Source organism: Anguilla anguilla, chromosome 9 (assembly GCF_013347855.1).
Source record: "Anguilla anguilla isolate fAngAng1 chromosome 9, fAngAng1.pri, whole genome shotgun sequence".
Classification (NCBI taxonomy): Eukaryota; Metazoa; Chordata; class Actinopteri; order Anguilliformes; family Anguillidae; genus Anguilla; species Anguilla anguilla.
Genome location: NC_049209.1, coordinates 41480755 through 41492736, shown reverse-complemented (window position 1 = coordinate 41492736; position 11982 = coordinate 41480755). Strand labels below are relative to the sequence as shown.

At 39.5% G+C, this 11982-nt stretch overlaps 1 protein-coding gene across 2 annotated transcripts in view; it reads left to right on the top strand.

The window, feature by feature from the left end:
• The first annotated feature begins 472 nt into the window (after positions 1–472).
• rasa4 (RAS p21 protein activator 4) overlaps positions 473–11982 on the top strand; it is a 30755-nt gene continuing 19245 nt past the window's right edge. For both annotated transcript variants that reach the window (XM_035435299.1, XM_035435298.1), the window contains exons 1-4: positions 473–803; positions 7487–7543; positions 8587–8700; positions 10068–10129. In XM_035435299.1, coding sequence (XP_035291190.1) covers positions 739–803; positions 7487–7543; positions 8587–8700; positions 10068–10129 — 298 coding nt within the window. In that variant the 5' untranslated portion in view covers positions 473–738. The remainder of the gene's footprint in view (positions 804–7486; positions 7544–8586; positions 8701–10067; positions 10130–11982) is intronic.

Genomic DNA, 11982 nt, shown 5'->3' with positions numbered 1-11982 from the left:
TTTAGTAATTACATTGTTCAAAACTGAGATGTGAAGATTCACTGATCCAGTGGTTACTTTACTTCTCAATATGAAGAGACTAAGACATTGTATGGCCACAATTGTTAGAGACAAAACAAAAAGAGACTATATAGGTATATTTTTCTACCTTTAAGGCAATCTTGTGTTGTACATTTGACAGAATATTTATAATCTACTTATAATATACACTGCCTGCATTTTACCTGAAATGTATCGCACCGTTTAAAATGCTATATGGAACTGCATAACATTAACCGATTCAAAATACAACGTAGTTGATGAATATTAAGCGACCTGTACTGTAAATTGTTGTGAAGGTTCGCGCCTGGCAGCAGTATTTTTTTTTTAAAACTACATTTCCCATCAACCTCGCAAAATACTATTACGTCATAATGTGACCTGCCCAATGCCATTTCGAAAGCTGCAATCAGTGTGTTGTGATTGGCGTAGATTTACATTCGGTCTACTGTCTGAATTCCGTGCTTGAAGGCAAGAACGGTCTGTGTTGTGGAATGATTACTACGAGACTGCAAGTCACCTATTCTCTGTATACTTGTCTTTTGGGGAAAACAATCACATCAGCAACCTGTTTTCAGAAAAGGATAAAATGTTGCGCGTCTCGCTTTGAAAGTGAGTTAACAGGCGATTTGTTGACATTTTACAGCAAGACACTTAGTAAACATTTCTTCAAGCAATAAATCGCTCGGATTCATACAAATGGCAAAGCGAAGTACTTTATTTATCAGAATCGTTGAAGCGAAGAATTTACCGGTTAAAGACATGTGAGTATCCACACATAATTTTATTTCGAAGTAATTTAGCTAAAGTGGGATGTTTGATTTTGTACTTTAATTCATTATTTTATTGATCTTGTGTCTTGAAGCTATTCGAAGCTATCATGTAGTGCCCTTTGAAATAAAATCAAAGATACATCACGTTTTTCTTCATTAAAATCTTTGGGGTATGTCCACCGAAAGTGGAAACTTAGACTTTACCTGAAATCACTTAAACATTAATGAAGCAGTTTAGTCCACTTAGGATATTCAGGGTCATTTGCTACCGTTTTAAATTGTATTGTAAATGAGGAGCATTCACATCTTCGTCTTCCATCAGTATAAAACTGATTGATATAATCCCAGTCACTGAAAGCCCTCTATTGAAAGATATATCAGTTAACAGACAATATTACCCAGCATATATTTGTGTATAATTTTCAGAAAACTTTAAAAATAGAATTCAGCATTATATTTTTATCTCTTGTTTTGATTTTATATTTGGAGCTATTTTCAGGTTGAGACATTGGTGCTGAATATCAAAAGGCCATTATCTGGGTCATTGAAAATGCACAATCCAAATGAAATGCTTTGTGAGCACGGAATATGTCATGAAAATGAGTACAATTAGAAGTTTCTTTGTATATCTTTTCTTTTTCTTTTTTTTTGGGGGGGGGGGATCAAATAATATGGAGACCAGCTCATTACACTCCTGGAGAGCAGGAAAAGAGAACTGGAGGTCACACAGGAAAAGAGGATGTACAAAATAAGCTTTTTGACGTAAGAACGATTTACAAAGTGGTCAGAAAAAACTTCTGTAATTAAAACTCTTCCAGCTACCACAAAGAATCAATGAAAGGAACTGCAGTACAAGAAAAGTTAAGCATGTAGTCCTTCATCAGTGTATACACACAGAAAAAAATAATTGGTCTTCATAGTTATAAATCCTGAATGTCTGAAAAAGGAATATAAGTAAACTGATATAAAGGGTTTAGTCTTGTACTTATTACTTAGGAAAGTAGCCGGTCGATTTGGTCAAAGAAAGCTGTTTTGGAGAAGGATCGGAATTGTATCTAGCATCACCCACAGAGCTTGATTTTATTTATGAGAAGGTAGCAAGGTACGAGACACACAGAGATGGAGATGTCGCAGAGCGCGATGAAGGAGCTGGAAGCAATATGCACTCAGATGTGGGAAGTTTAAAGTGGTGTGAAAGCATTCGGGGGGTGACAGTCATCATGTTGAAAACCTGAATCCTGACAACCAAAAGGGAGGAATGAGAGTGATAAGTGCATCATCAGTGTTGAAGTGATGGGAGCAGACACAGGAATCAATCTGGAGATCCATAGAACAGGTGTACAGAAACAGAAAATTTGACATAAAGGAAACCATTGGTGTGCAGGTGATCAGTACTGGGGTCATTTCCATTTCACTTTGAACAATACATTTAATTTCAACTGATTTCTCTATTTACTGAATGGAACTGAATTGATCGGAACTGTCGAGGTGATATTTGCTATCTGTACTGTATATGAATTAAGCTAATTGTGACCCCCCCACCTCCACCCCCCTTTTTTTGCACAATAATCTAATTTTTACAGTACAGTTTTGAACTGTTATTGGGTCAGATAAGATAAGCATATAGTATATACTTTAAATGGGTCCAGTTGTTTACTGAGAAGATTGAAAGAATTGATTTACTGGACAGCATTTTAAAATAGCAGAAACTGCAAATGCCAGCCAACCAGACCAATTGAATGTCAGGCATATACCAGGAATGTGTCAAACAAAAGATGAATTGTTTAGGCTGAGGTATACTGTGAAGTGCATCATGACAAATTCTTTGTAAAATGTACTATATAAATGCATTTAATGTGACTGTATTTGAATTGGTGATACCATTCTACGTCTAAGAGCCAATATTGGATTGTGTTCTTGGTGGTTATCAAGAAGTACAGTGTTTTAGTACAGGGGATACAGATTGTTAAGATTTGGTAGTTGTATTGGTAGTTGTACCTGTATACATTGTGGCATACAAATCCTCTACTATCAAATATTACTGTCTATATACATGTAATTTCCTGCGACATGTGTCCCACCTTAGGGCTTGTATATTTTAACATGAAAAGAAACAGGGCAAGAGGTGTTAAAGCTTTTATTAAAGAATGAAGTTGGTGAAACCAAAACTAAAATGAAACAAAATAGACTTATAGCTGACACTAAAGAAAAAGTTCGTAAAATCAAACTGACTTCATTTTGACCTACCTTTCTTTCAACTGTGGCAAGAGGACTTTACTAGGGCATGGCTTCTGAGATGGTTCTGACCATAGCCTGTATAAAAATAGGTTCTGACACTGCGAACATGTCAGATGAAACCCAGGCGTTTCCTCACAGGACCACTGGAACTTTGTGTCACGTCTGTTTATCAAACACTGGCTGACCCTTTTGTAAAACGCATAGTCTGCTAACCGAATGTGTGCAAAGTAAAGTAATCCGTCAAAAGTAAACTGAGCACATTCAGACACATGCGCACGCGCGCATGCACGCGCACGCATATTTGATTGGCTTTTTTTAGAGCACTCGCTGAGCTTGCATGTGCATGGTTAATTTAATATTAATCAATGTATTATAACTCATATAGAGATACTATCTAGTGGAAAAGCTAGAAACTGGTGATAACATATATTTTTCGTTTCCCATGAATCATTTAATCGTGTAATGGGTTTTTTAAATTTATTTTATAGTTGGTAAACCGTACGTAAAATCGGATTATAAGTGTCGTTTACGTACTTAAAAAGCTAACAGGGCACATTAACACTGGTCAAGGTAATATAAATATTTACTAAGATTTGTTTGTAAATGCAACTGCGAACCATGAAAATAGCATTTCTTGCGCAATTTCGACGCATGTGTCACACCCACTTTTCGACGGGAAACGTAGGCTAGTTTATTTACAATTCACAACAGTTTTTGTTAAATTGGTCCCATTGTGGTCGCGAACAACCATTAAGCCTTCGTGGAAACCTTTTTCATTCCCCGAGATGTGAATTTCAGGTTATAGTAAGATGATTACATGCGCAATCATCGTGCAAACGTTTCTTGTTGGGTAGGGCAAAATATTCGTCTGGCGTGACTCATAAGTTGCCGCTATCGCTGTGTTGCAGGTGGCGCACGAAAGAAGACGTGGTTAAACTGACAAATGCACGGCGGTATTTGATGTTGCACCTGATTCTTGCAGAAGCAGGAGTTCCAATTACAGCGATAACCACAGGCAGAATTGAATCACCAGAGGTCTCATTTGGTAGTTAAAAAGGGTTGATAAGAATCTCTGTAGTGGCTTCTCAATAAGTCAGCGGTATTGATTGGACGTTCCATTCCATATCGATGGAAGTTATCTCTCAGTCCTCTTTATTTTTGAAATCATCTTATTTTTTAAATTATAGCTTACAGGAAATATATGGCACATGCACTCACTGCGTCGTATAGGTAGGTGCACACAATTTGTATTACTTGACAAAATATATGACACCTTGACACCTTCATTGTCTTCCGTATACATCACCTCCATTGCCTCCAGTATACACCGATCAGCCATAACATTAAAACCGCCTGCCTAATATTGTTTAGGTCCCCCTCGTGCCGCCAAAAAAGCTCTGACCCGTCGAAAGTTAAAATCATCTGGAAATATTTCACCCTCTAACAATATCTTAGCTTTTTATTGCAACTAATAATGTAATAAACTACCAATAGTATAATAATGTAATCCATTTCAAATGTTTTATGTAATAAAAACCAATAATGTAATAAGTAGTAGTAGTAGTGTACTTTATTGATCCCAGGGGGGATTTGCACTGCTGCAGCATCAAACACCACAAAGTACCACAAAGTAACACAATCAGATACAAATTTACAGTAGATACAAAATATCAGATACAAATATACAGTAGATACAAATATATACAGAAATACAAATATACCAGAGGACACCTTCAGAGTCCATGCTGACGGGTCAGAGCTGTTTTGGCGGCACGAGGGGGACCTACACAATATTAGGTAGGTGGTTTTAATGTTGTGGCTGATTGGTGTACATCAATTGTGGTATCATTTATATTCACTTGATATAAATGTACAGGCTGAAGAGAGGAAAACTGAAAATAATTTCAATTTAGTGTGAATTGGAGCTTGACGTGTAGTTTTCTGGGAAAAAAGCTTTTTAAACTAAACCCCCAGGGAAATCCTTTCCCTGGTGGTTTCACTGCTCCTCACAGCCAGTTTTTCCTGACCCTCATCTCCCCCTGGTGACATGACCTTCCCCAATCTGTCAAGGAGGCACTTTTATTGGCTGTTTTCTGCCAACATCCAAAAACTCACATTTTCAAATGACACTGTTTCTGTTTAACCATTTAAAGTGTTTCTGTCTTAAAAAGCCAAGCAAACAAACAAACAAAAAAACGAAGCCTCTCCCTTTACCATGCAGGTTTTGGGTTGTTTGCTTACCATGTGAAATGCGTTCCTGTAAGTCACTTTGGCTGAAAGTGTCTGGTGAAAGTAATTTGTAATTGTAAGCTGAAAGTGTTTGGTTGAACAAACCATGCATGTACCGATTCAGTAGCCCTTCTAAAGCTGATTTTTATGAATGTTTGTTTTGCTAAACCATACACACTAGGTACCCTTCAAACAAAGCCCCAGATGTTAAGAGGAAACACAGATAAGAAAAGCGTTACTACTCCGATAGTGAATATTGTTATTGCTAAAGCCTTTACACATCAATGCTATAGCCATTGAGGAGTGACAGCTACCAATTCATGGGTGCTAATCGCTTTTCTGTTGTTGGTGCAGTAGGTGGGGTGGGTGCACTCTGATACAGGGTTCTGCTTAGACACACAAGTGCATAGTGAACAACCGATTTAAGGATGATAGTTGGGAAGGCAACGTGATGTGCTATATTTCTGAATTCATCTGGAATTCAGGTGCGTTCAACATTTTTAATGTTATGTGCAATTAGTTTGCATGTTTGTACTGAATATGCTGTTTTGAGGCCCTGAAAGTGTACATAGGCTATGTTTGACCTGGTTTTAGAATAGTTCATGCTAGATTTTTTGGATCATCTGAAGTAAATTATGAAGCCCCACTATGTGCTGTTTACACTACTGTAGGCACTGCATACATCTGGTCAACTTCATCCCCGTCTGGGTTAGCCATTAAACCACAATCAAGCCTTAAGTATGAATGCAAGCACAAACAGCTCTGTCCTTCTTGGCCGTTTAAGACAGTATTTAGCCTGGGGCTTTGGACAGTCCTGCTCATACCACATGTTTCGTAAAGACGCCCCCAGTTCTGGATATGTTGTAACACTGGAATTCAAAGAGGAAATGTTTACTTGAATAGCATGTTTTTCCACAAGGTACCCTTCCCCTAGCTTGTGCTCTTGGGTGTATTCAGCAGTTCTAGGATCTTACATATTTATCTAGATGAGTGATAATAACAGCACACACTCTTTTGCTGTTGATCTACATTAGCTTTCTTTGAAGTCTAATGACACGTGTATAAAAATCAGTTTAGATCTGAATGGATGCTCCCAGCTCTTTTAAACCAGCTTTGGGACTTCATTATCTGAGTGTTTGCTCCAGATGGTGCAGAAAACTGGTGAATGAACCGTCTCATGACCAGCAGGTTGAAGGATCAGTTCCCATTGTATCCTTGACCAGAACTGCTTCCATGTGATATCTTACTGTATAAATAGATTATATGTGAAAAGTTTTAAGTTGTCACTGATGAGGACATACAACAAATGAATCAGTTATGTCGTGTAATAATTCTGTGAATATTCACCCTGCTGCTTTTTGAAAAGTGTCCCTCTGAGATGTCTATGTCCCGGGACATGAGGACAGTGCTCTTTTGCATTTCGGAACGCACCGGGTGCTAACAGCCAGCTCAGCGGCAGGACATCCGAGCCCGCCGGAGCATTAATGACTGAGTCATGCTGAGGGTCAGCGAATGCTGGGCTTTAGGAAGGGGTGGAAACGGGGACGGGGCGCGGCCGTTAGCCAAGTGGTGGAGGACGTGGGCCACAAAGATGGACCACACCAGGCCCCGAGGATCAATGACAGAGCTTGAAAGGGAAGAGTCTGACCCAGAGTCCTGGCATGGGTGTGGAACCCAGGGGCCACTCTTTTTGAACTGTTGATCTGCAAAGGCTTATCCTGAGATACTCCTACGCACGGGCTGCCCTTTGGCACACCAAAGGCCGTAGGCTTCACCGCTGCGGCGGCCGATCGCTGGCCCCACTGCATATTTCATTAAAGGGAAAAGCTGAGTAAACAAAAGCGGACAGAAAACACCTGGATTCCGCATCAGATTTTCACAGGAGGAAGTTTGTGATGTAGGTGCTTTGTTTTTGTGCAGCATCATAGTCACAGAAGGAAGTAAACCCATGTTATTGTCCGCATGTCCAACCAGATTGTTGCGTTCAAGGCCAACACAGCTGTTTTGAGATTTCTGACTCACGGCTGATGTCACAGTTGTGTCACGAGAGCGTAAATCTGTGACATCTATTTTATTGGGTTGCGGTTAGATCATAAACCCATCCTCAGTTCCCTGGCCCTGGTCAGGACCTGCTGTTATGACGTTCCTTGAGCTTGCTTTGTGTTGTTATCACATAACAAGGGTGGTATGTTGTATCTCTTTTGCAGCACCGGAAGCAGTGATCCATACTGCATTGTAAGGATCGACAATGAGGCCATCATAAGGTATGCATGCAGTGTTTTGGGTGCATTTGAGCTGTTCCCGAGCTAGTATTAAGCCTCAGTTCCATCCTGCTTTGTTTTTAGTAAGGCGATTATCATAAATTTAAATGATGATTAATTAGATTAGATGATTTCTGTACAGTCCCAACTCTAATTTGTTCAGCAGTTTGAGGCTTGTTTATAGAGCATTATGCAAATCCATCTGGATGCGAATTTGGACAAAACTGCGTATATTAATGCAAACCTTAATCTTGAAATTAATTGGTTTGCTACTGATGTTTAGAGCATTTTATTAGAAGTTTGAACTCAAAGCAAAGCACTGGTCAATTAATTTGAATTCAAATCCAAGTTATCTGGGGGATCAGTTGTGTAGCTCTGTGTAGAACTGTGCACCAATTCACATTCAGCAGTTCTCTCGTTAAATTTTGAACAAGCAAAGCTGTTGGGAAAAGCCATATTCTGATTAATGGTTAACCGTGTGACCTCTATCACAGATGCTGATAATGGGGGTGGTTTTAAAGCCAATGCATTGAACGTCTCCTCCTCCACATTCACCCTGCTGATAAACCTCCTCTCTCCCAGCCAGCAACATGATATAATGGCTGAGACATAGAAAATGAAGAGCACTGCTCTGGATGTTGAACATTCTTTCATAGTAATCAGTCAGGCATAGTTCTGAAGGCATCATTCATTCTCTGCAGAAACATTGCTGAGCCACACTTGTTAATGATTGTCAGAAATAAGGCTGTGAAAGAGTCAACAACCATTTTTTGTGAACACTTACTGTACAACACATGGGATTTAAAGCAGGTATGGAGGACTGTGCACTGTTTTATTTTCAGGAAAACATGTCCATTACATCTGAAGTTATTTGCTTTAAAATAACCATCTTTATTTATGATTATACTTTTTATGTCAAAACAGCCCATTGGTATTCTTAGGGCTGACGATCATCATGCTGTCACAGTTGAATGTAAAGAGCTTATCTGGTTTCCTGCCTGACTGCCTTTGGGTCTCCTGATAGCTCCTCTTCCTCTACCTCCTAGGACAGCAACAATTTGGAAGACGCTGTCTCCCTTCTGGGGGGAGGAATACAACGTCCACCTTCCCCCCTCTTTCCACACGGTTTCCTTCCACCTTCTGGATGAGGATTCTCTCAGGTGCCACAAAACACACAGCCGTCCTTGCCTTAGTCAGGCTGCAATTGATCACATTAGCCTTTCCCATTTTCAGCTTGCACAGACGGTGTAGTTTAGTTTATTGTGTTATGAATAGAATAGAATAGAAAACTTTATTGTCCGTTAAATATAAAATAAAATGGAAATTTTCCTTCAGCTCAATGCTCATTGTAAGTGACATAGACAAAGGTATACACAGATTAAAAAACATAACAGCAAACATACATAAGGTCACCATAAGGTCACCCTAAAACTCATTCAAGTAACAACACCGTAAGTCCTTCAAATAACATCTCCTGGTCACTGTTAGCTACATCCACATGCCCAAGTCTCTGGTTGGTCCATTATTGAGGATAGTGATTGCAGAGGGGACAAATGATTTTCTGTAGACGTTTTTCCTTGCCCTTGGGACCCTTAGTCTCCTACCAGAGGGTAGTTTTTGAAATGATGAGTGAAGTGGATGGGAGCAGTCACCCACGATATGCAGGGCTTTCCTTTTCATGGCAAGACCATATAGGTGTTGCAGTGGTGCTTGCTTAATGCCAGTTATTTTACTGGCTTGGTTTATTATTTGTGCTAGTTTTGATTTATGGCACACAGTGCGATTTCCGTACCAGGTCACTATATAACCAGGTCAATAAAGGTAGCCCATCATATATATATGTTGGGCTACCTTCAAATATATACAGTGAATACTGTATACACGCATGCCCCAAGGAAGATGAAGTACTTACAAGTCAATAATGCTATTTTAGTACTCTTGAGTTATTTCTTAATTGGAAATTTAACATTGTTTTTGTATGTAATATGAAAAATGTTACGATGGTATTATTCGTTAATTGATGCATTTGTCTTGTCATATTATTGTTTTCCATCCAAGCATTTAAGCTACCAATATGGGTCCCACCTACATATACATTTAGATCAGTAGTAAACTCAGTTACTGAAAGGTCACAGGTATGCTGACCTGTTCCATTGGTTACTTAATTAAATTAGTTGATTAGCTGTAAAATTAGCCGTCATGCTTCTTTAAGTAAGATTTAAATGATCTTTAAACAATAAATCGATAAAGATAAAAAAGAAAAAAAATATTCTTGTTCACACTTAAATTTCATTCTTCTTTTGTGATTCATTTGTTTTGAATTTTTAAAAAATGAATGGTTTGGTGGATTAAATAATTAAAAACTGTAGTTGAGTAAGACTCCATAGCAAAACTCAGGGAAATTTCAGGGAAATGTAGATTGACACCCCTACTTTAATCTGTTAGAAATCCTGCAAACTCTTAGAATTACACTTTAGGCCAGGTGGTGCACTGTATTTCCGGAACTGATCGAAGCATCTCCTTCCAGCCGAGATGATGTCATCGGAAAGGTGTCCATTTCCAAGGAGGTTCTCACCGCCAAACCTCAAGGTGAGGGTCTTGCTTTTGATGAGAAATCTGATGTCTTGGGTAAACGGCGGAAGCCCAGAGGACACCATGGATGAGATCACTATGTGGACCAGCTGCCTATTGATCTGAGAACCCCGGTAAGCTGGCACTGCTGTGCTGGCGGTGAATCACCACGCGGTCGAGCGCACACACACACTGTCGCACAAACGACAGATGCACACCAGCCAGCTCTTGTGGAGGATTTATTATTTTTTTAAATCTTGGTAGTGGAGGTTCACTGTGGAGTTTACTTGTGGCTCTCAAGGACCCTTCAGATGACTCCCATCAGCCCTCGCTCCAGCCTCAGCGTCCAGTATTCACTTCTCATGGCGCCTAATCATTTCTGACGGAGTCTCTCTCTGCAATCATTTCACTCAGGGCTGCTAAGTGTCAGGCTCCCAGTGTCGTGCCAATAGATGACTCTGCTCCCACCAAGAGCTTGCTAACTGCTGCTTTTTCTAGGTGCCCCAAATGGCAGCACCTTTCATTTGGGAAGAGGGTGAGTCACTGGGACAGAGCTGGGGCCGAGCCTAATGACTGTCACGCATCAGGGTATACAAGGAGGGGTTGAGTCACGAAGCACAGCATGGTAGTCCATTATTCTGACGCCGGGGAGAGTGGCGGAAGCCTTACTCACCAAAGGACTCCTCCCCCCAGTGCACACACACACACACACACACACACACACACACCTTTCTTCTCTATATTATCTGTTTACAAGGGAGGGGGCCACTATGCTACCACTTTACCACATAGCAAGGTACTGATGTACACTACATAGCCAAAAGTTTGTGGACACCTGACATCCACCCTCTGGACCTTAATATGGAGTTGGCCTACCCTTTGCTGCTATAACAATCTCTTTTGATGCAGAGGGACTGTGTTTGTAAAGGTTAACTCTCAGTGTGTGAGGGGTAGACTACGTTTGAACATCTACTGAGGAGGCCTTTGACTTATGCAGACATGGGTCTAATTTTGATCCACACAAAATGTTTGCTCCTGCAGTCCAAATGCTAAAATGGTTTCAGTGGAGCCATTCTGTTGTGATCAAAGTTTCTGTCTCTCGGCCAAATCCCAGTGTAGACTTGCAGATTGAAACTCATTCTGCCTTTTTAAATGTGATTCTGATAAGAATTTCTGTGTTGTTGACAGCATCTCTGTTTCATTTTTTCTAAAATTGCTCCCAAGACATCCTAAGGATTCAGCATCTAAAGCACAATTTGCTTTAGCACAGAAATATATTTTCTTGTTTTGGTTGCTGATTGCTTAATTAGAAATAAATTGTGTAATTTATCTTGGTAGAGGGTGACATCAAATAGCATTTGCCCCTGTGTTGGGTTGCGAAGTAAGAATGAAAATATGTTTCTTTTCTGAATCCAGCAGTTCCAACAGTCAATGCCCTTGTTAAAATGTTCTGCACTCTAAATACTGAACACAAGGGATATTGCATGCTAGAACTCCTCACTTAACCTACATGTAAAATATATTTTATGTGATTTAATTTAATAATTATTGTTGAGAATGAGAATTATCAATTAAATTGACAAACTCATTGATAGGTTAGTCTACAGTGAACAGGTAGAATCAACCAACAAGCTCTATATCAGGTTTTAAGATTAAATAATTGCATTTAATACAAAGCAGTCATTTAGATTAATTCATTGAAATCATACATTCTTCATTGAATGCAGGCTCACTACTTCTAAATTAAAAGGCAGAAGACATTAAACAAAACATGAAACAATTCATTTAGAAATACCATAAAAGAGAGAGAAAGATGGAGAAGCCAGACCTTGCCGAAGTATCACCAACTTCCAGTTTAAGCGCCACAGGAT